Source organism: Poeciliopsis prolifica, unplaced genomic scaffold (genome assembly GCF_027474105.1).
Source record: "Poeciliopsis prolifica strain line A6 unplaced genomic scaffold, Auburn_PproV2 SCAFFOLD023, whole genome shotgun sequence".
In the NCBI taxonomy this organism is placed as follows: domain Eukaryota; kingdom Metazoa; phylum Chordata; class Actinopteri; order Cyprinodontiformes; family Poeciliidae; genus Poeciliopsis; species Poeciliopsis prolifica.
Genome location: NW_026562398.1, coordinates 3,619,522 through 3,644,584, shown reverse-complemented (window position 1 = coordinate 3,644,584; position 25,063 = coordinate 3,619,522). Strand labels below are relative to the sequence as shown.

At 37.5% G+C, this 25,063-nt stretch overlaps 2 protein-coding genes across 2 annotated transcripts; one reads left to right on the top strand and one right to left on the bottom strand.

Annotated features, from left to right (window-relative positions):
* Positions 1 to 1,892: 1,892 nt before the first annotated feature.
* Positions 1,893 to 8,120, bottom strand: vgll4a (vestigial-like family member 4a). The gene is made up of 6 exons (XM_055046431.1): positions 8,045 to 8,120; positions 7,400 to 7,548; positions 6,571 to 6,733; positions 5,839 to 6,025; positions 5,256 to 5,370; positions 1,893 to 4,653 (listed from the first exon to the last, which is right to left on the bottom strand). Exons 2-6 carry the CDS (start codon positions 7,464 to 7,466, stop codon positions 4,454 to 4,456), a joined length of 732 nt encoding a protein of 243 aa, XP_054902406.1. The 5' UTR covers positions 7,467 to 7,548; positions 8,045 to 8,120; the 3' UTR covers positions 1,893 to 4,453.
* A 1,639-nt stretch (positions 8,121 to 9,759) lies between these two features.
* On the top strand, positions 9,760 to 22,132 carry syn2a (synapsin IIa). Its single transcript, XM_055046357.1, has 11 exons — positions 9,760 to 10,310; positions 16,388 to 16,445; positions 16,550 to 16,641; positions 16,792 to 16,948; positions 17,081 to 17,170; positions 17,258 to 17,320; positions 18,427 to 18,569; positions 18,656 to 18,730; positions 18,901 to 19,003; positions 19,216 to 19,362; positions 19,512 to 22,132. The coding sequence occupies exons 1-11, from the start codon at positions 9,970 to 9,972 to the stop codon at positions 19,644 to 19,646; spliced, it is 1,404 nt and encodes a 467-aa protein (XP_054902332.1). The 5' UTR covers positions 9,760 to 9,969; the 3' UTR covers positions 19,647 to 22,132.
* Positions 22,133 to 25,063: the final 2,931 nt, after the last annotated feature.

The window sequence follows — 25,063 nt, the reverse complement described above, 5'->3', positions numbered from 1 at the left end:
GCACAACAAATTTGGAATTATGCAAACGAATGACTGAGATCTCTATCAGGCGTTTGAGCAGGACAGTATGTACAGAGGACGTGAGTCAACATGTGTGACACTGTAACAGACACTTTTTCTATTTAGCCTGCAGTGGAACCATGCAGTTATCCTACTGGATTCATTTATACGCCATACCATGGCCACAGTGCACCGTGTTAAGCTCTTCTCATTGGTTCAGTTCTTTTACAAAGGCGACGGAGCACACTATTTGACATATGTGTGTCCTGACTGTGTGTCTCAAAGCAGCAGAGTCTGTCCAGTTGGGGAAATAACACAAGGCAGCGGCCGAGAGACCTGGCCTCCATTTCAAGCACAGATGTCATGCTCCTTGTGGCCTTCACACATTGAAGAGGCCAAGCCGAATTTGGCATGACCCTGAAGTGTCATCTTGATTAAGACACTCGCCTCATGTCGGCTACCGATGTGGTCTGATATTTGCGTGCCTGCGTCGAGTGTGTCTATACAGGAATATTAAGGGGTTGCTTTCATATTTTTGTTTTTACGTGAACTAGAAAAATGTAGATTTCCTCTCCGTAAACCCACAAGAACAGGCATCCGTGGAAGGCATGGCAGCAACATTGGTGGTTATTGTATTTGCTGAATGGCGGCATCTAATCTTGTGGAGGCAGTGGACATTTTTAGGAGCTTTCCAGCAGATTTGAGAACAAGGGTCGAAAGCAGAAAAAGAAAAAATCATTTTCAAATGCAAAGAATTGACTGTTGTCATTTGCTTGAAATATATGCATTTCTTAATATTGCAGATATTTTGTATTTGGAAAGCTAAATTAAGCATGGTCTAGTTCCATAAATGACATAATAATCTAAAATAGTGTTTAAAAACATCGTAAGAAAACTATGCAAAATATCTTTACATGTTCTATGTTAAATTGATGTCACAATATCTCTTTTAACCCATTTGATATTTACTGTATCAAAAGGAAATATTTAGTACACAAAAAGACATATCAAAGGCATGCAGCATCCACTCCAATTGTCTGGGGATGATGATCCTCTTTGTTTGGTCTCCAGAGATTCAGGAGTTTTATAGCGCTTCAAGAGAAGCATAATAGTGCCATCTGCTGGTCAGGGGAGGAAAAACATAAAGCCAATAGTACTCAGCTGTTTAGTGTTATGGTATTTCAATTATATATCGTCATAAAAAAGTGCTATTTGCAAAAAAGAAGAAGGGGGGGGAAGAAGAATATTAATCACATTTTTATCGTGTCACACTTGCAGATTTGTAAATGTCAGTTACCATGGCACCAAACAAACAGAGAGACTGCAATTGACATCCAGGGGAAAATGGCAGCTGCTTGTGGAGAATAAGCCAGCCTGGCTGCAGAATGTATTGCACACACATGGTCAGTAAGTAGAAAATAGAAAGACATTAAATAAACAGTTGCTACAAAGCCTCCATGTCAACAGGACTGTTATGCTGTGGAAAAGCACGTCTGTGGATCGCAGAAACTTTCAAACAACGCCCGCCGGGACACGAGTGCGAAGACGAGGTGAGAGCAGTTTGTGTTTGACTTGCTCTTGAAACATCACTGCAAATGCTCCAAATCAGCCATGCAACTTTTTGTCAGAGGTTGCCGGGCAACCGATTGGCTTGAAACTCACCCACCTGGGCAGAATTTAGCAGGTAACATTTAGGATCAGCAGGCAGACAGGAAGGCGTTTATTGAAGCAATATGTAAAACTGCTGCAAAACCAATTTAGAAATGTCTCCTAAAATATTAGTGAATTGCTCTTTTCAGTTACAATAGCCAAGAATATCATGGTAGATGCTAAGGTTCAGACTTCCTTCTTCTTCTGTTAAAAATTTGTAGGAAAAATGGACAACAAAAACATGCAAATGTAGCCATTATAAGTTTATTTTGAAAATATTTAAGTACAAAAAGTGTTTTCTTCCAGAGAAATAAAGATGGAAAAACCCTTTATATTTTTCTACCAGGATGACTCCTAAAACCAGAACTTTATACAGTCTTAAAGACGCAGGTACTCTAAAAAAAAAAAAAAATTAAATATAGGCCTAAAACCGGCAAATACATTAGTGAAACTTTTACTTGTCTCAAACAAGCAGATCCCATAAATCACTCACTTCTACAAATACATACAGAAAGCTTAAACTCCAACCCGTTACAGAAGTCTACACAAAGGAAGCGTCAATGTCAGAAAACTGTTTCTGCACGTACGGAAAATTTAAGAAGACAAGCTGCATTGCGTCATTCTACATTGTAGAAGCATCATCTACTTCAGCGTAAGTAGATGACGCTGAAAGGAAACCAAACACTGATCATTCCGCACCGCGCAACGATGGTCCTGGGTGTGTAAAATAAAGTAGAAAAGATTACATTGTTTATTTAAAAAAATGTATATTAATAAAACCAAGGGTGTTATAAAAGAACCTTAGAATACCAAATGTTATAAAAAATGTCACTATCGCATGTAGTGTCATAAAAAAAAGTATCATAATCCCCCCCAAATTTGTCACATTAGTGCCACAAACATTGATGTAATGGAAACATTTAGATCAAAGTACAATTGTTACAATAACCCAGACCAGACTTTTTATAAATTATCAGGAAGGCACAGGACATATTGGTAAAAACTGTTGAAGATTTTGCATCATCCTTCCTCTACATCATAATTATGTGAAACATTGTGTTCACCTGTCAGGTAAAATCCCATTTAAACATTTTTGTTTGCAGTTCAACACAACGTGGACGGTTGTCAACGTGGAAGTTGAATTCCACTGCAAGACATTAAAATTTCTGATTTTGATAAAACAAAGAATTAAAAAGTTGGAAGACCTTTCAAAGTCAACAAGTTTTCGAATCTAGAAATGAAACAACTATCAGAAACGTGGCACTCTATTAAGCCATCATGAAATAAAACATTTGGAAACAGTAGACAGCTATTTAGATTTAGGGGAAAACAAAAAACAAACACACAATGTTGTAACAGTACCAGCTAAGCAACTGATGTGACTCCTAAAGATCAGCAGCATTGGTGGAATGTTCAATGCAACTTCTGTCTTATATTAATAACAAACCGAAAATCAACTTCTTTGTTAATGAAGTAGTTTAGGAATCCTCTCCAAAGCAAAAGTTTCACAACAAAAATCAACATGTTGAGAATAAATAAAGTCACTGCTTATCAACTATAATACAGAGGAGATTTAGCCATAATTCAGTCATGTGTTAAGCTACAACATCCAGCTCCGCAGAGTAACAATAATGCAGCTGGTAAAACTGCAGACAGCCTTGCCAGAGGCTGCGATTTGTTGATGGATGCCAAGCTATGCACCTAAATAGAGTCATGAAAACCAGATACAAAAACATACAGAGTACAACTGTACCAGCAGTGACTATTTCTAAAATATCACAGATAAAAATAAAATCTGGCTAAATACATAGTATAAGGATAAAGTTTGTAATAGAAACCAGCTATCAGAATCATGCTTTCTAGTTAAAGTTCTACTATGATTGATGTTAGTGGAAATATGTAATCAGATTTAGTGAATGTGTAAGCAAACTAAAGTTATTAAACAGTGAGTAAGTCCAGTTCACCATCATAAAAATAACAGTTTGATCTAGTGTTTTCTGAAAGCAACAAGGCCAAGGCAGTAATTTTTCTCATATAAATCTCAAAACGCATTTTTGCACATTACTTCCAACAGGTAACCTGTGACACCAGAGGTCAAGAACATAATAGTGCAAGAGACATAGCTGTCATTTTCAAGTAATATTGATTGAAAAGCAGTGTGATCTTAGAGTGGCAATGAAAGAACAGATAATATGGCTTACAGCAGGGGTGTCAAACTCCAGTCCTCGAGGACCACTGTCCTGCAGTTTTTCGAGGTGCCACAGATACAAAACACAGGAATGAAATGGCTTAATTACCTCCTCCTTGTGTAGATCAGTTCTCCAGAGCCTTGCTAATCACCCAACTATTCTATTCAGGTGTGATGCAGCAGAGGCACATCTAAAAGTTGCAGGACACCGGCCCTCGAGGACTGGATGTTGACACTCCTGGCTTACAGGCTGGTGGAAAAAGGCTGGAAAGGTCTTTGGCTATCAAATCAGATGACAGGCAGGTGAAAAACCTGTTGTTATGCCGGCAACTGACAACTTTGGGAATCTATGTTCAGAAACTTTCAGTGTGATTAATAATTTTCCCACAACAATCAAACGACTCAAAATTTTGTTTCTTCTTTGTGGGTGAAACTTACCAATTTTAAGAGACAAAACTGAGCCGCGTGTTCTACAAGATTGACTTTGAGGTCCAAAGAGCACCCACATATGTGAGCGCCACACGTCTTACACTGTACTGTTCCTGGCTAAGAGAAGTTGATTCTTGGCAAGAAGAGAGAACAATAAAATGATCCCTTTCAATCCTTCCCCCCCTCTTATGGGTCGTCCTCTGGAGACTGGTGGCTGCTACCTCTGGCCTGTATTTGAAGCCAGGCGTCTCCCAGCGCCTTCGCAAAGTGATCATCCACAGAACCCGTGATAGAAACTGAATTGGACACAGCCTCAGCTTCCTTGTAGTTTTTCCCAAGACTGCGGCGGAAGTGTTCCTCAATGTTGGTGTCGCATTCGGTCTCAGCTAAAAATAACATTTTGGAAAAACGAGGACAAAAAGAGAACAAGATTATTGACAAGAACTTCAATTACAAAGTAAAAAAAAAAAATTTTAAAGTGAATGACAAATTAATTATTAGATTTCATTTTAAAATAGTTACTTGAAAATATTGTCAAGTCAACAAAAAAGTTAACTTAATTAATTGTAAATGTAAATTAATTCCACTAATGTGAGACAACATAATTTAGGTAAGGAACCAAACTTTGGCTAAGTTATAAAAGAACCTGTCATCATTTCTACTAATTTTAAGAGACAATGGGAAGTTTAGAGAACCATCAGTGGATTTACACAGCAAGTCTTCATGTTCACCCTAAAACTAATTTCATGTTAATATTCTACTGAAACTTGAAGAAAAAGCAGGGTGAGATTTTCTGCATTGAGAAATGTCAGAACTTTGCTGTCCAATGTCTATAAAAAAAATTTTTCCACTTAAGGGGAAAAATGCGGATTTCAACACTGGTGTCTCAAAAATAATGGTTTGCTTAAATTAGCCAATCTAACAAGATTATGAGAATTAAGTACAAAAAAAAAAAACTACGAAAAAAACAAAACAAAACAAAGCTAACCATTGGTCTTTCTCTGATTGTCAGGCGGGGGAGGAGTGCAGCCATTCATGTGGCAGTGTGAGAGGTTACAATTCCGGTTATTTGCTGGAGCACATGTGATAACTGAGGGTCGATTCTGGAAAACAGGAAAATGAAAAAATCTGATGAGTTTCATACAACAAACTAAAGGAGACATTGATGAGTATTAATATTTTTGAACTACAGGGCCTGGTATCTATGACTGCCAAGGAATCTTTGTAAATACTTTAAAAACCACCAAACTACTACACTCAAAAATTGAAGCTTAAAGTGTAAACAAACATTTTGAATAAAGGTTCCAAACATCTGTTATTTTTATGAAGTGATAATTTTGCAGAAGAATTTCTTTTATGCAGAGGTTTTCTGCTCTGATCACCAAAAATTAACAAGCATTCATTTTTTAATTTAATGCCAGAATTTAATTCACAGAAACAATTAAATTTACACAACAGTTTGTTCCAAAAACTGGTTAAAACTAAATTCAAATGTATTTTTCAATCAACAAGAGGACTGTAGCAGTTCATAGAATATCATTTACAGATCATTTCAGTAAATATGGACGCACCTGCTGCCGTTCTGCGGTCCCACTCATGACAGGCCGCGACACTTCAGTGCCACTTTGGCCTTTGGTCAGAGCCAGCGGCTGGTCTATAGCATAGCCAGAAATGGTTGCATATGGGTTAGGCCGCTCCGCAGGACTGTGGCTCAGGCTCCAGTGCTCATTGCGGTTGTCTCCAGCAGACGGACGAGCGCTGAGAAAAACAAATGGAGATCGGAAAATCAACCTCACTGATGCATCTCTGCAGACACTTTAAGGGTCACCAGTTTTACCTTTATAATAAAAATATAATGCAAGCAGAGGTTACTCTAAAAAGACGTAGGCTTTCTCCAACACCCATTTCAGAAGTTAAAATGCAACAAAAAGTACAGGTGTGAACAAATATTTCTGAATCTCCTTGACATTTAGAAGATGACATTAGAAGGTGTAATATGAGGATTAGAGAAGCAATGACGTTACAAATTAGGATAAGGGCCGTATTCAAAGGTTTCAATTTTACCTCAATTTATTTCCACTTCCATTGACATAAATGTAGAAATTTTAAGCTAAGCTGCAAAACTTTGCAAAAATGCTATAGGGTTTTGACATTTTAGAGGGTGTGTTTATTGCATATTGTTTATGCTTTAATCTTATTTACAAGTTCCCTGATTTACAACTTCTATATGCAAATCAAAACTCAGAAAGAAACGTCAGCAGACTTAATTTAATTTTGTGACTTCTGCTCTTAAGTGCACTTACAGGTGAGTAGCAAACATTCTGCTCATTTTGGCCATGTGGTCATCATCACAGTTGAGTCTGTTTTCCATTTGTTCGTCCCCATACTTTCGTTTGTTTGGGCAGTGTGAGGAAGGACCAGTTATGGTTGACACAGCAGTAGACAGGGAGGGGATCCTGGACTCATCTGTGGAAAAAAAGTCAGCAGTTAATTCATTTCTTCTATCCTATATTAATTACAGTATTAAAAGACTTGTTTTTGCTGACGTAGTTTCAATTGACATATTGTTTTCAAATAACTACAAACAAAGACAATTATGAATTTAGCAGTTTAAAATATTTCCCAGTTATTTGTGAACAAGAATTTCAGCCATTTCATGCATTTATCAAAAGTGACCGAGCAACTACGTATGCACTTTATTTGTGATTCTTCATAAAAATCAGGAAAATTATGGATAACCCTGACAACCCTCTTTATCAGAGAAAACAGAGTATCTTAAGTCAGAGGCTTTATTAAATTTGCTGTAATACGGAAAGCTATAAGAGATTCTCCGAAAAACTTGAACTAACATGGAGTTACAACATTTTATTTACCTTCAGGAATAAAATATTTTTACATTTGAATCTAAATTCCATAACAACCATTCAGTTATAAAACGTCTTGCATATCATTAAGAAACTTGAAACACCACCTGCAGCAATTAATTACCACGCACCAATACGCCCTTTTGTGTTTAATTAAAAGCAATTGATTAATACTTGCCAAAAGGAGAACGCAATAAGTCCGAGAGAGTGAGGTCATATAAACAGGAATAAAATGTCATATAAACAGAAATAAAAAAGGCAACTTCACCGTCGTAGTGCAGTCTCCCAATGTTATTGTTCATCTTGTCCAGGAACTGAGAGTTCAACAGGTCCATTCTAGTGCACAGTATTTACATGTAGAGGCTAGTTGCTAACGTTGACATTAGCAGGCTATTCCATCCAACGCGAACGTATATCCTAAAAAGAAAAAAAAAATAAGAATGTTATAACACGCTTTAAGTCAAAATAGATTAAACAGAAGTCATTTCTTCAGAGAAATATTCCATTGGCAAATTGTATGTCGTAACACACTCAAACACCCACGACTAGCATGACAGCTAACCAACCGCAAACCACTAAGCTAGCGGCTAAAACGTTCTTTAGCCCTAATTGGTTTATTTTAACACTTCGTATCAATAGTTGTATCCCGAAACAAAGTTAAAGTAATTTTTAAAGACAATGTCGGAAAACTACAAATAAATTGTAAGTGTAATTACACGCGTCAACGAAGGAAATGGCTAACTTTAGCTCAAGTCACACAAAACTAATGTTAGCACAGTCGCAAACTCAGTTGGCTCGAAAAGTTAACATTCAGCTAAAAACTATGAACGACGCGTTAGCGACAATCCACTGTGTTGTAATTCAATAAAAATAATGTCAAAGAGGATAACGGCGAGTTTCTAATGATACCTACTCAATCGATAATGTTGGTCTTACCACAACAAAACCATAGTTTGTACTGTGCTTCGCGTACTTTCCCATCACAGGAGGCGGAGCCCCGAAACAAAAGACCAGCCCTGGCGAAGAGACGAGACATGTTTATGAACGCACCTGAATCACAATCATGTGATCCGTCAAGCTAAAGTGTATTTATAAGTTATGAAAATATTTATTATCTGAGAGAAAACAAAAAACAAAAAAGGTTGTTTGTGACAGCAAATTGAACAGAAAGGATAGTGGCTGGGATTTTAAAATGCAGATGCTTTGTCACCACTTGAGCTTTTTGCTGGATCATACTCTATTGAATGGATCTTTCTGGAGTATAAACTGGATCATACTTCAATTTGACTGCAATCTGCACTACTGTAAAACAACCAGTTGGTGTCCCTCTCACACACAGTAAACTCAAAGCAACAGCTTTTGGTATTCCTGGGATCTGCAATACTTGCAAACTAAAGAGACCTCTCTAATTACCATCAAACTCAAAATATCTCGGCATTTATATATTTAGATATATATTTATGTACAAAAATATATACAAACGTCTATATTTATACACTTTATATTTACAGAAGTGGTAGGAAATGCTTAAATGGCAGGAAGATATAGGAGTAGAGTAGAGGAAGAAAATGCAAGTCAACAACTTCAAAATCTGCTTCTACACCCTCCGAAAGAGACAAAAGAATAAAATATTTATACCTCAGGAACTCACAGCATGCATACGTAATAACAATTATAACATCACCAAAAAATACAAAGTACAAGTTAAAACAAGATGCATTCTGAGGCAAATGCAGCTCAAAGTAGAGTGTATGTAAAAAAAAAACACCTGAATATGAACACCTTTGTCTTTTGCATGATTAACATAAATAAAAGCTTTAAAACAAGAGTTTTAAGAGTGTGTAATTCAATTATATTGACAGAGTCTATGTGCCTTTTTAGACTTACGATCACTCTCTCAAAATGAAAAACAGAATGAGAAGCAGGTGAAAATATTCATTTCAAACTATAAATATTGTATATTAATCTGGGTGATTAAAATGTAAGTAGTAAGAAAAGTATACATCTATTTATTGCTTTTAACTGCTCATGAGTGTCCTTGTTAGAGACAAACTGTGTTGGCCTTTGTTAATATTTGTTTGGATCTCTGGACACCACAAGCTATTGATTAAGTGAATTCCTTCCCAACCATTTCCCACACATCCATCTCTCTCATTATACTTCATTCTACATTTTTCTTGCACATGCATTCCAGTTTTGTGAATGCAAATATATTTACAAAATAGTAGCTTTAGGGTTTGATAAACCACACCAGAGATTGTTTACTGGATGCATTTGTGCCTCAAGGGTCTGCTGCTGACGTTTTCTCCCTTTCAGTGCTGCCCACAGGTCCAAACAGCCATTTTAGAATTTGTGGCTGACAGAAGAGCTCCTCATAGACAGTGGGCAGAGAATCCTACCAAACATGGGTAGGAGGTGTGAAGCCATTGTGATGCATAACCCGGATACCCCCTTGCACCTCCACTGGGAACCCCTCTTTTTTTTTTCATGCTGTGGTTCAAAAAAGGATGATGTCGGTAAAGCAGAAAATGGGGGAGGGGTAGGGAAATCAGGCATGCCGCTGAGAGAGAGAGAGGAGAGAGGACGACGGGAGGAAGGCACAGTGGAGCATCATGTGCTATGCTTGATGAAAGCACAGGGTGAGGGGATTGGCTGCTGGAAGCTGTAGCGTCACTGCCAGTGAGGGAGAGCTTGGAGGATGCTCAGCAAAGCTGGGAGGTACTACATTCGTTAGGAGTTTGTACAGAGACCCCAGCCTCCATCCGCTACACACTCACAGTCAGGAGAAACCTGCAGGATAAATTTCCACACCCGGCTCTTGTTTACTCCGCTCCAGCCATGAATTACCTGCGCCGGCGTCTCTCGGACAGCACCTTCATTTCAAACCTGCCCAACGGCTACATGACAGACCTTCAGAGGCCTGACCCTGCTCAGCCTCCTCCACCTGCTTCCTCCACCCCTGCCAAGTCTCCAACAAGCGGGCCGACACCTCCAGCCGTTTCCCCTGCTCCTGAGAGGAAGCCTCAGACGTCTCAGTCGACCGGCGCTGGCTTCTTCAGCTCCATCACAAATGTTGTAAAGCAGACAGCTGCCTCAGCAGGGCTCGTGGAGCAGACCCAAGTCACGACACCCAAGAAGTTTAAGATTCTGCTTGTGATCGATGAACCCCAGCAGGAGTGGTAAGACAATACGTCTCCATTTCTAATTAGTTTATTGTGAGCCATTTTTGTGAGTTATTGCTGCTCCATTCTTACTGTCAGTTTTCTTTTTTTATCTCTCTCTTGGGTATCATGTAGTTTTGTAAAGCTTAGAAACTACTATAACAGTATTTCTGTCAAATGCACAGTAAATATTAACGGTTATTGTCAACTACTGGTGTTCAATTGCTGCCAATAATCATTTAGCATCCTTAGTGTTCAATAATTATTGAATACTATTCCATTTTGAGGAATGGTCCTGTAATGACATAACACCAAGATGGAGGATTCCAGTTTCCCTCCTTCATCTATTTGTTTTCCTATTTTGATGCATTTTTCTCTTCTCATACATAATTTTCTGGTGTTAAATGTGGCATTTTAATGATGTCATTACTTTGTAACATGGTATGCTACACACATGTTGAAACTGCTGTGCCACAGGTTGTGCTGAATCTAAAACGAAGTATCTTTTTTTTCTTCCTCTTGTTCCCTTCAAAGCACTGCAGCGTTTTCCCTCAATCAATGGGGTTTCCCCCCTGCTCACCAATTGCACATGCACAATTAAAGGACATGCTAAATTGTAAGACATTGCAACCCCTGATTTATTGGACAACAACAGTGTAAAATAGAAAGAAGCAGAAGGAACGTTAGATCGTTGTTGTATCTGTTTCCTGTCCTGTTCCAAGAGTAGACCTTCATGCCATTAATATGAAGAAGCTGGGGGAACCTTAATTATTTCAGCCTAATGGTGTCCAGGGTCCAGGGGGATCTTGCTCAGAGATAGGATAAACAAACATCATTGTCGGCTTGATGGACTCAAAATCAATAAAGGGAGTATTTTTCTGCTAGCTGTATGCAGTATTACTATGCAATTTTAATACATGGTGATTGTATTCTTTCATGGTGACTCTTCATTTGTATCAGATCAGAGCTAATTTTTCCTCTTTATGTTTGTGCTGAAATATTTGCCTCATTGTTTAATTTAAATAAAAAACAGAAGATTTGCTGAGACTTAAGTTTGACTCTAATCCTCAACCAATCACATTGCGGGAACTCAATGCATAAGATGTGGTGAAGATGATTTGGTGAAGTTAAAACAAATCATAAAAATGGGGAAAAAAAGAAGATTTAATGGACTTTGACCATTAAATTATGCTTTCTGCTGAGGTTTTTGCATGCACCAATCCCCTATATTTACAAAAATGGATAAAAAAAGAGAAACTATATTGTGAGTGACAATTGAGCAGATGAATAAAGTTTTATGTCGCAGTTCAGACGAGAATGGGCAAGATGATAGAAAGGCATCAGTAGCTGATTGAATGCCAGATTTTGATTCAAATGGGCTACAGCAGCTTGAAACCATTACCGGGTGTAATTTACAAAGGCTTGCTAAAACAAGATCACAAAAGATTGGAAAAAGTTTGTCTGTTTCTACGAGTCTTGAATTCAGCTGCAACATTTAGATGTTAGTGCTGAAATTTGGCATAAACATAAATAATCCATCCTGCTCTATATCCACAGTTTAAATCTGTGGTGGTGAAATTGTTTGGGATTATTTTCTTGGTATGCTTTGAATCTCTTAGTCTCAACTGAGCACCCTGACTATTGTTGTTCACCATGTTCATGATCCCTTTTCACCACAGTGTGTCCATTTTCTGAAGACTACTTCAGCAGGATATTGATAGATGAATGCATTAGTAGTGAGGAAATTATGACATAATGATGTAGGAAACATTCATCTGCAACGATTAGTTCAGACTCTTATCTGCAGGATGGATGTCAGCCATGTGTATTTGTTGCTTTTAAAAAAGTGAAGTTATTTTTTGTGAAGAAGGAAGGCTTCACAATGTGGCGCTCAAATGTACTCATATATCAGTATGCAAACGGATGCAGATCATGTCAAGTAAGATTTCTGTGTGACCTCATTCTCGCTGTTGGTTTTTATCCAAATCTGCTCTGAACCAGTTTCTGTGAGCAATTTTTTGCTCTGACATTGTTTTTGTTCTTATTGTACCAGTCTCTGGTGCTCAAAGCCCTTTATCTTCCTTAATGTGTATCAATGCGCCGTCACGTAGGAGATGTGCTAAAATAATTAATTTACAGGGTTTCCTCTGTCTGAGAGCTGCATCTATTTTTAATGACAGCTCAGCAGCACCACGCAGAGGTGTTTGACTTGGTTTGGCTTCTTTGGGTTGTTTTTACAAGACCTTTCACCCAGTAGTTCTGATTCAACTTGGCAGACAAAATTTGTTGTTCCTACAGTGTTTAGATAATGTAACAAAACAATTTGAAGTAGTATTTTTTGAGTATGAAAAGAAAACAACACCGAATACAGCTAAAAAGGATTAACATTAGAAGATTATTGATGCTTAAAAAGATAACCAATTTAGTATTTTAGTGCTCCTATTGGCAGGACGGAAAGTGGTTCTAATGTACTGAGCTTTTGGCAAGCCCTGGCAGGATGAAACAGCTTTTTATTTTCTTATGGTTTTGGCAGGCTTCTCATGTTCTCAGCGTTGCTGCACATCTTGAGTCTGGGATTTATGATCTATGCGACTAGCTGTACTTTGACGTTTTTGTTTGTCCTGCCAGAAATTAAAACCAAAAGGACCCTGCTTGCTTCCTATACTTTGAGAGAACGGTAGGTAGTAACGGTTCAGAAATTAAGAAAATTATAGCAAAGTACTGTAAGTTAATGGGAACAGTTGGTTAAATTTGGTCAAACTGACAGAAACAGTGAATTGTTACTAATGTAGTTGTAACAATTAATATTGAACATATTGCCAATATTTGTTTAGGCAGAAGAAATTAAGAAAACATATGGAATTTATTTAAAGAAGTGACAGAGTTTGTATGGAAAAGGAAATAAGAACATTGAATAATGTACTAATGATGTAATAGTAGACTACTTCTTGAATTTATTCCTTTTAGGATTTTTTTTTCCAATAAGGTATCTTGGCTGCAATGTTTTCCTATGTTGCTGGTGAGACAACAACATGTGGTCTTTAGATGATAAATACAGCATTAATAAGTAGATCAAGAGAGCTGGATCAGTCATCGGTTCATCCACAGACACTTAGGGCCTCTATGAATAGGAAAAGGAGGTCAAAAAGCAAAACCACCCACATCTTGTGTAATAATTTTGCAGCAAACACCGGGAAAACGATACAAATGTAAGATCGTACTGATGGCAGACTCAAAATAAATTAGAAAATAGAAACTACTTAAATAGATGTGTCTTTAAACTGTGAGTTTCTTATGCAATACATTTTACATAAGCAAGGTTCAGAGAAAAAAAATGAAATGGGTTGGCTGCCACGAAGAAGCATTCTGTCATCCAGCCAATGTCTAATGCTTTAGATGAGGCTACCAGTCAGCCAGACAGGTTTGGATAGTTCCAGGAATACTGTGTTATAAATTACGCCTATGACAAGAGCAGCAGATGAAACACTGTGTTACTTATGAGACTAGTGGCTGTGATGCTCGTTGCAATTCAATATGTTGTCATTTAAGGAACAGATATTGACAGATTCTTGTGATTTATCAAATGTTCTGATCTTTAAATTTCACCTTTCTACCTGACTAACAGCAGAAATGTACCTTGTACTGGGAGCTTAGTCTTATGCAAACATAAGAAGGAATTGAGAGTGAAAGTAATTAGATATTAAAATTCAGCAAGGTCTACTGCTTGCCGAGGTCTCAGGTGAATAATCAGAATGAAAGATTCTGCCACAGTACAGTGTGAAATATTTAATCAAGAGAGTTGTTTTTCTAGATTAGTTTTGAGAAAAATTGGAGACTAATTTATTGATTGACTGTTTCATATCGTCTCATTTCTTGACATAACAGAGCTTGCTAAATGCATCTAAGACCAGATGTTTGAATATTCCATATAAAACAGACACAATGTTTTTCTCACTGTGTAGCATTAAGTTAGATTGTATTGTTTTCGTTGGATATGCAAAAATGTATTTGTTGTATATATATATATATATATATATTCTATGGCAAATCTCAAATTGAGAAGCTTGTGAGAAGATATCTAAAATGTTTTATCCAAGTTGTCGTCTTTGTAAGGTTACTCTACCAAACACTAAATAAATAAATGTATATAAACTTCTGAATTAAAAAATGTAAAAACACTCCAATTATTCTGAAATTAGACAACAAATAAATTTGGTAAACCTAAGCAGCCTAAAGCAAGCTTATTCTAACTTAATATCAGACATGAAAGGAAATATGCTATTTGTCTTTTTATACAGTCAGTGTTATATTTAGATGCAACTGTGCATGACGTTTCAAATATGGAGTAACATTAACAGCTTAAATCAAAGTCCTTCCAAAATTGGAGGACCTTGCTCCTGTGGGGAACCTGATAAACCTTTCTGCATATTAATCCATGCACTAAAGGATCGTTGAATGTGCTACCTCTGATTTGCATGCTGTTAGTTGTCTTTTGCTTTGCAATACTGAAAAAAAAAAAAATCACCATATGCTACACCATCTTACTCAGCCTCATGCTGGGAAAGATTACTATTTAGATAGCAGCGAGGAAATCATATGCTTGTTTTCTTTGTGGCCCTTTTCTGGTCGCTGCTGATGTTTTTCTCACTGTATATTGAATTACAAATGTTGATGCTTTTCAGCTTTTCATGTGCGGGAGCTGTAATTCATGTTTTAATACCTATTTTTCTTCCCATGCTCTAAATGGGCTGTGACAGAATTATTCAGTTGTTTTCCCTTGATAAACAAGCAGCAGCAGCAGGAAATGCAACAGCAGAGCAACACAGACTAATGAGGAAAAGGATGGAATTGATTTTAAAGTATATTGAAAAATACTGCATGTATGTATGTTTATCGGATTTCTTCTGGGTTGAGCTGTCACCACACAGTACAAAATGTACCACTGCAGTATATGCTGTTAGTTTAAGGGCTGAGCTGTGGATAAAAACATGCCAAAATAAAGGATTCTCCATGGCAACTCAAGGAAATTCATGGGAAAGAGTGTTTTGTAGAAAAGCTCTTATTTGGTTACATATCGGCCATTTCTTTTGTCAAAACGTGTGTTGTTAGGTTTTCCCTCTGCATATTAACAGTTTTCTTGCAAATAAAATTCAGTGAAATTCATTGGAGTTGAGATGCTTTCAAAAGTGACTTACATATGTTAAAATAAATCAAATTCTATCATTACTGAAATGTCTCTTAAATTCACAAGCAATAAATTATGAGTGAGGCAAAGTTCAATAATTTTCTGGCATCTTGAATACAGATGAAATGTCACAGGTTTTTTTTTTTATTTGCATAAGCCTGATTTAACTTTTACGTGTTTAGAATGTGAAAACCACAAACTTCAGTCTACCTTATTAGGATATTATTTGACAGACTAGCACAAAGTAACATGTGATTGTGAAGAGGTTTTCACATTTTTCACAAATGAAATCAGAAAATCATAACATGGATTTACATAAAGCCCTTTATGCCTTAATTAGATCCAGTGCAAACAATTGCTTTGAGAAGACACATATTAAACCCATAGAAGCAAATGAGATCCACTGAGGTTCAAGGAAACTCTGGAGGAGAAAAATGCAACCTCAAGGTTGGGAAGATGGATGGAGCTAAATACAGAGCCTGAGACCTGAGAAGAACAATCTGTCATTGACCGCAAAAGACTTGAGACCAGGATGGAGGACAACAACTGGAAACATACAACCTGAGAATGAACATGAGAATGAGAGCAAAGCACATTCATAGGTCTGAATGGCACTGTCAAAGTCGAGATTTTTAGTATATTTGTGTTTATTGGTTGTCAGAATAAAGTGAGAAATTGTGAGCATTTCTGTGTTTCAGCAGTTTGAGAAAACTGCTGAAACACAAAGGGGCTTTTTTTCTTCTTTGGTTCACTCAGCAGATTGCCATTTATTCAGCAATGACTCACTTTTTTGCTTGTTGCAAAGTCAACATAATCGAGTGATTTGTTCACACTGGATCTGGCATTTACTGGACACCTGTAGTTCTGTTTAATTAAAAAAAATGCTTTTTCTGCTCCTCTTCTCCACCAGGGCGAAATTATTGAAAGGAAAGAAGGTTCACGGGGATTATGATATCAAAGTGGAACAGGTATGTTTAATGAAGACACTTAGATCCATTTCATGTGCTTATGCAACACAAAGAGGATTAAATTTACTCTCCCTGTGTTACGTTCTCCCCTTTTCTGAGTTTAGGCTGAATTCAGTGAGATGAATGTTGTTGCCCATGCCAGCGGTACATGCAGCGTGAACATGCAAGTCCTCAGAAATGGCACCAAGGTTGTCAGGTCAGACAAACAAACTCCAAATGAATCTAGTGTGCAACTGAAACTCTTTGTTTTGACTGTTCTATGTCCACCCACAGACTGACTCATCCACACTGCTATTATCCCTTGGCACAGTTTTGTTCACATTTCTGTTGCTATTCCATTCTCCAGGTCCTTCAAGCCAGACTTTGTTCTCATTCGCCAGCATGCCTTCAGTATGACCCAGAATGAAGATTTTCGCAACCTGATCATCGGTCTGCAGTATGGGGGTGTTCCAAGCATTAACTCCTTGGAATCCATCTACAACCTCTGCGACAAGCCGTGGGCAGTAAGTGCTGAAGCGACGTAGTGGAGCTAAAAATCTATTCTGCATTCTGGGCTGTATGGTTGCATTTTTTTTAGATTTTATAAATTTCCTTTCCTAATTTTTCCCAAATTAATTACTTGTGTGCACATCCAGTTTGCTCAGCTAATCAACACCTACAGGAAGTTGGGACCTGAGAAGTTCCCCCTCATTGAACAGACTTTTTATCCCAACTATAAGGAGATGGTGAGCATCCTATTAGATCCAAACTTGTTTTACTTGTGACAGTGATGTAATTATACAAAACTCCAAGTAAATGTCTTTCTTATTTAGGTGAGCATGCCCTCATTTCCTGTTGTTGTAAAGATTGGACACGCTCACTCTGGGATGGGAAAGGTAAAGTGACATGTCACTTGTTTTTGCTTTAATCCTTGTACATGTACTTTGCCTTGCAAAAGTATTCACATCTGCTGAAGTTATTTGGAAAAGTCAATCCAACCACCATACTTATAAATGTATTTTATAAGTATTTTCTGTAATAGACTAGTAAAAAGTAGTGCACAGCTGTTAAGCAAAATGAAAAAAATACATTAGATTGTCTTTCAAAATTGTAACTGTGACTTGGTTTTCAACCTAAGTCAGTACTTGGTATAACCATCTTTCATCAAAGTTACAGATCTTATTGTTTTGGTGTCTCTCTTAGCTTTTCAGATCTGACTAGATCATTCTAACTCATAAATATGATTTGATCTCAAGAGCTATCTGCAACTTTTAGATTCAATCCTAAAACTTACATTCCTTCTTCAATACAACTGAATGAAATGAATGGCTCATTGCCATGCCTACCAAGCTGAAAGTCATTTAAGGGAATTCATCCATTTGTCTCAGTTGTGTTGGCAAGTGGACACACTCAGAAGTTGCAGAAGAGTAGCTCTAGAGGACCAGACGTGGATCATTTTGGACCTAAACGACTCCTTTGCAGTTCTGTCAGTAAGTTTAGTCTCATCCTGCTGAAAGGTGAACTTCTACTCCAGTCTCAAGTCTTTATTACATTCCCACAGGTTTTTCTGTATGCTTCCTCCAATATTTATCTCCTCCACTCTTGCACATGTCAGTTTTTGACCAGCTTCCCTGACCCTGCAGAAAACTGTATGATGCTACTACCACCAGTATGTTTTGCATGTGGGCCAACAGGTTCAGTTTGGATTTCAGCTGTACAGACTCGTTATGCCCCACATAGCTTGACAGAAAATACAAACCGGACTTCCTATCACGTTCCACAAGAGTGGCTTTCTTCTTGCCGCCCTTCATTAGAGTTCAGGTTTGAGGAGTGACTGAGACCAGTTCTGTAAACAGGTTTTCCAAACTGAGCAGTGGATTTCTGCAGATCAAGCCTGAGTATGACTACTTTTGCAAGGCACTGCACTCGCTTTTTTATTTAAGCCTTCATCATCATAGGAATATGAGAGACATCTTTTTTACTTGACATTTTGTGTGTACAGGTGAAAGTGGACAACCACAGTAAGTTCCAGGATATAGCCAGCGTCGTGGCTCTTACTCAGACCTACACCACCACAGAGCCTCTCATTGATTCCAAATATGACATCAGAATCCAGAAGATTGGTGCTGACTACAAAGCTTACATGTAGGTATAACTAAGCTGTTGTTACTCCTCATCAAACAGAACAAAACTAATCTTTATTTTTTTTATTTGCATTGTGCATTCATCAGGAGAACATCTATATCTGGAAACTGGAAGACAAACACAGGCTCTGCAATGCTTGAGCAGGTCGCCATGACTGACAGGTAATTCATTCCTATTATTGTATGAAATAGAAAAGCTGAAATGTGTGCTTTGTTTCTTAATTTTTAAAAAATATTCCTTTAAACGTCTGACAATCTCTTCTGCTTATAATCGGAGCACATTGTGTGATTTGTTCCCCCGTGCTTCTTAATCATATGTTGACTGTTTTTAGGTACAAGCTATGGGTGGACACTTGCTGCGAGATCTTTGGGGGTTTGGACATTTGTGCAATTAAAGCTATCCATGGGAAAGATGGCAAAGATTATATCACAGAGGTAAAACTCTGACATAAATGGACATCAAATCAAAACCTGAAACTTCCAAATGGATTATTCTTTCAGAAGACACTTAACTGTTTAAATAAACTAAACACTTTATTAGCTTATTTGATATCTAATAAACTGCTTATAACTGCTTACTGCTTCAATAATTATATTGCATTGTTCTGTGATATTTCTCTGCCGTAACCATCTTCAATGTGGGGCAGGTGGTTGGTTCCTCCATGCCGCTGGTTGGAGAACACCAGGCTGAAGACCGGCAGCTCATTGCAGACTTAGTGTTGGCAAAAATGAACCAGTTAGCTGAGAGAGAAGCTAATGCTCCCCAGAGACCCACAACCATACAACCGTCCCAGGTATGAAAATACACTGAACGGAGCATTTTTTGTTTGTTTATTTTTTGTTGTTGTTTTTTTTTCTGTTACTGAGTTAATCACCTTTAAGGGATTTATTGATACTAATGCATTTGTTTTTTGTTTTGTTTTTCATTTTAAACGTGATACAGGGAACTGGCCAAAAAGGAGAGATTACTGGCGAACTCACTAAGAACGGTGCTGGGCGTCCACCTCAAGGTTGCCTGCAGTACATTCTCGACTGTAATGGCGTTGCAGTGGGTCCAAAACCAGTCCAGGCCAACTGAAACCTGCAGAGGGAAATGTTCTCTCAGCGTCTGGATGGATGGCGGTGTGCCCCCTAGCTGCGCAGACGTGTCGGTGAATGCTGGCAGCTAGAATCAGATCTGGTTGGTGTGAGCTCTCGGTGCAACTGCGAGTAGGCCTGGACTGTGTTTTTTCTTAACTCTATGCAGTGTCAACATGTACTGTCTACCTGTCCACCTGTTGGTTTGTGTGCTTGTATTGGCCACTTGTGTTTCAGCAGCCGTGTGTTTTCTGAATTTCTTTGAGCCTGTTGTTGATGATATAAAATGAAAATTGTGCCTACACTGAGTTCAGTGCTGCTCTGTGCTAACTTTCTAACCCGGCTATGAAGCTTTTATTTCCCCCTAACAATGTGTCTTCAGCTTATTTTGCATAATTTGGTGTGTCCCTCTAGTTATTATTCAAACTGTGGGTAACCATAGAGTTTGAACTTGTATATCTTAATATGTATAAGATAAATGTGTGTGTATGGTTGTAGTGGTGAATATTTTTGTACTTCTACTGATAGATATTTATTTTTATTTGTTTGCATGACTGACACAAAGACAGGTGCAAGTCTTAAACGTCTGATGATGTGGGATGTTTTATCTAACATGGCTGTTAAATCGCTGTGTATAACTAAGGTGTGTTTCCTGTGATTCCACATTGTGAATGTGTATGTAACAGCAGATACATATTAAGAGATTCATGCAGTATTTTTATTTTATTCAAATCAATATTTCCTCATAGAGTGCTATCCCTAGAAATTAGATTATTTAGTGGTAGAATATAAATTGATGCCCATGTAATAAAAACTAAAGGTCTATTGCAGATTTTATAATGTAGAAAGATTCTAAACTCAGAACTTCACTGTAATTGTTGAATTTTGAACCAAAGAATATAGTATTTAGTGTTAGTCTTTGCACTCCAGAAATTATCAGTGTAAATAAGAGTAAGCGGACTGTTAATCCTGCTTGTGGGCGGTGCAGATTAATGGACTAACAGTGGTACAAGCCAATAGTTATCCTTTCTAAACCCCTTGTTTCAGATGTGATTAAGTATCAAAGCTCTGTTTCTGTTGTTTGGAGGCAAAAATTATTTCTGATAATCAAAAGGTGTGTCATGTGTGAATATTCATCTGAAATATTTTAAATATAAAGTCCTGCTTACACCATTCACTTTATAGAAGCTTCTGAAGAGGCCTTTTTTGTTGCAACAATCATTGTTCTGAGGTCTAGTGTTGCCTTATCTGGCACTGCTGTGCTCAGATTACTGCCATTGCTGGGAGTTGATGGAAAGTGCAATATGAAATCTTATTTGTTTCGACTCAGTATGCTTACAGGTGCATCTCAGTTTGTTAGAATATTGTCAGAAATTACCCTTTTTTTATCCGATTCAAAACAGAAACTCCAATATTATCAATGTGTTCTTCATTCACTCAAATTTTCATGGCTAAAGATATGAAGGTATCTACTCCAAAACATAAAATATAACCTGATATGCTACGTTACTGCTATGTCACGGCATAGAGAATTGTGGTGGAGAAGGCTGAATTATCCAGTAAGTCACAAGTGATCATTGCTAAATAAGCTGTCTGTTCAAAGACTGCTAAATACCAACATCGTGAAGGAAAGTTGAGTGGAAGGAAAACATTTTGTGCAAGCAACAATGACAACTGGAATCATTGAGTTTGTTGAGAAGGTCATTTAAGAGATTGGGGACAACTCATAAGGTGAAGTCTGCAGCTGGAGTCAGTGAAATCAAGAACAACCACCAATAGATTAACAAGAAGTAAAATGTTTCTGGGTTTAAAGTTGTATAAAAAATACTACACTGTCGGAATGAAATACTGAATAAATCAGACAACTGATTATATTTAAATTTATTGAGATGCAAATGTATACATAAAATCAGATCTTCCATTTAAATATTTTTTCAAAAAGCGATAATCACCCACAGCCCGAGTAGTTCTTTTTACCGAGTGGCTTTTTGTTCTACTGTCTTTATGTGCTGTTGTCCAGTGGTTTACTTCAGAAGGCCATCTCCTTTATCCAATATCCTAAATGGTGAAAAACAAAAAAAATGTAAAAAAAAAACAAGAATCTTTTCAGCAAGTTTTGTGTGCAGTTCTTTTTCTCAGCTGTGATAAGTGCCATTGTTTTATCTGTGACTGTATCCCTGTAGAAAGCCATGCCTGAGGCTTTATGGACGTGTTGTTCCGTTTATTAGGAAATATGCCATGACATTGACCAGCGGAGAGTCACAAGTCTGTGACGGCTACGTTGTTCGGCCTCAGTTTGGAAACTAAATACATCTGAGCTTTGTCATTTGGCCTTTGTGTTGAGGTGATACTTCTGGCTGCAGATTGAAACTGCAACTGAGGCAGCAACTTTGAGAAGCAGAGTTAAGCTGTAAAAACCCAGATCTGGAAAAATACAATAATGTGTGAACTCTTTATGTCACTGGCAATAAAGCTTCCTTTGCAATAGCTTCTTTTTGTCTTGATGTGTTTGTGTAAAGGGAACATTAACACCAATATATCTACTTTTATTTGCACATTTGATGAAAATTTGTAAAAAGCCTTAAAATAAATGTATCTCCAATTACAGTTGCATAAAAAAATCAAACTTTATTTCAAGTACATTTATTCAGAAAAAAACAATCCATGTTAAAAAAATGTTTTCGATTAAATCCCCAATGAGATGCTTATTTCTTTAACTTTATACTTTTACTGCAATACCATGCTGTGAAAAAATATTAGACTTTCCACATATTTCTTCCATTTTTATTTTTTATACCATGTTTCATATCATCAAACACATTTTAATTCCAAACACAGATACAATAGAACTAAAAACAGTAAAAAATAAAATAATAATTATTAAATATATCAAAAAGACGTGTTATTTACTATTTCCCTTTCATCCAAGTAGTTGAGCCAGAATGTATTATTCACCCCACATTCATCAAAGCAATCATGCGTATTTCTGTTGTCTTTTTCTCTCTTATGATACCTTGATTGTCTTTATGACTCAAGGCTCAATCTCTGCAGACTCTTATGAGACCTGTCCACTGAAGGTTGATAGCACTGCAGATGCCTGTCTGGGACAGCAGGGACATTAACGCTGCAGAGAATTCAATGGTACCACAGCTGCTTTCAAAGAGCTGTTATGATTATATCACAAAATGTCAGCAGTCTTTCAGCAAACATCAGCAAGCTACTCCCAACAGATGCAATCTACTCTGCAAGAGGCATTTGACAAACATCCAGATGGTGCAGATGTTTCCCCCCTCCCCCATCTTAACAAGCTGACTGACCCGGCCCAAAGCCTACAAGAAGTACAGAGGAGCTCCGAGCAAAGTCAGCGTTGGTTTTTGAAGTTCCAGCTGAAAGGCTTCTGTCTAGACTCCTCCCAGCTGTCTGCCAAGCTGCTACTCTACATGAAACAAGTCGTGCCCTATGGAGGGAGGGGGGGTGACACAGTGCTGACCATCTGCTGAAGAGCACAGCACAAGACAAGCACTTGAATCCTATGATGAAGTTAAGTAAAAAGAGTGTCTGATAAATATTGTATATTTAAATATTCAATCATAGCAAAACTCGACGGGAGATTTTTTTATAACGCTACTACATGCAGTTGTAACACTGTACCACACAAGTATTATAACACTAAATGTAGCAGTAGAAAATTTCACAATTCAACACGTTTTATCATTTGAGAGTATTTTAGATCTGCTTATTTATCTCTGATAAATATGCAATCCAGTGGCAACTTCTGCATGAATAGTGCCATACGTACAGCATGTTTGCAATTAATGTCCAGGGATCTGAAATGATCAGAGATCCTGCAAGGGAATAAAATATTGCCCACCACAGAAGCAACTTCAGGTAATAGAGATAGATTCCCACAAGTCACCATTAATTTCATTCTTTAATTCTCTGATGTTTCTGGCTGAAAATCCAAAGAAAAACTTCCTATATTTTCAATTTAACATACCATGTGTGATCATGTGATAGGTGCAACTTAATAAGTGAAAAGCTGAAAATAAAGAAAAATCAACAAAACATAAGTATTAATCAATTTACTGAAAAGTTGACGTGCATTAACACGACGTCTGCAGTGCCATGTCACTAGAAAACGAAACGGGGAATAAATCCAGGTGAACTGCTGAATTTCTGTTGCCACCTGGTGGAGTGGATTTACAAGTCAAGAGGTCTGCAGCATTTTGGTTACTATGGCAAGCACAGATCAGCGTCTCCTGAGCTCCCTGTAGAAATAATAAAAAGAAATATCTGTCGTGGCAATCAACAGTTTTTTTCATTTTGTACAGCACATGTGTGGGTTTCTGATCCAGAGCTGAGTTCTACTGCAGAATCATGACAATATCATTTTACCATGCATTTGACTGACAGCTTTTATTATTAGCGACCAAATAAAAACTGGAGGATGTTAGACATAAGTGATCATGGGATTCTGCATAGTCTTTGTCATGTCACATTTGTTTCAAGAGTCTCTTCCTTTCCCCCAGAGCGTGCTTTGCCCGAAGGGAACGCTGCTGTCCAGTCCGGTCCAGTGAGTCGTGTCCTTGCTGTCTGGACATAAAAACTCACTCACACGCTCACCACGGTGAGAAACAACATGATTAATGTTGATCATGTTTTAAAAAGAACATTTGCTCTACTATTGTTCTCAACCAAAAAATATGCCTTGAAAATTTCTAATTGTGAAGTGGAAGGAGAAAGAGGCATGGTTTAACACGTAGTTAGAAAAGAGTGATGTGCTTTGGTTTTTAGTCCCTAAATAAAATCCAGCAGCAATTATAGGTCTACAGTCATTTGGATCATTTCTTTCTCAAAAAAAGAAAGCCTTTTTTTAATTAAAAGAAGATTAAAATGTGTTTACATCAATACACTCGAAGCAAAGAGTTTTTGGCAAAATGTAAACATCTACGTTCACAGACTCTCCATCTAATGTGACTCAGCTTGGGAGGAACAATTTGTCTCTGGATGTGCAAAGTTCATAAAAAAATAAAATAAAATAAAAACACTCCAAAGTATTTGTATATGTAGCAGGTGAAAGTTTTTACTCTATCACGTGTCGACTTGGAAGCTTAATACAAATGCATGTCACATTTTCAGATATTTGCTTTTGTATGTATAATTTTCCATCCATCTACATGTCAGGTTTGACACCTACTAAACACAGATTAAACAAACACAGGAGAAACAAGAGAGCTAGATTTTTTGTTAACTCGTGAGGACAGAGATGTGTTTTCAGTTATAAATCTCCTACCGCTCTGGAAACACATTTGCCTGCTCCTCTCTTTTTATTGCTTTCAGGATCCCTAATCACAAAGGACGCTGCAACTCTAAAGGGAGGGGTAAACACTTCATCACGTAGTTGCAGCGCCAATGGCA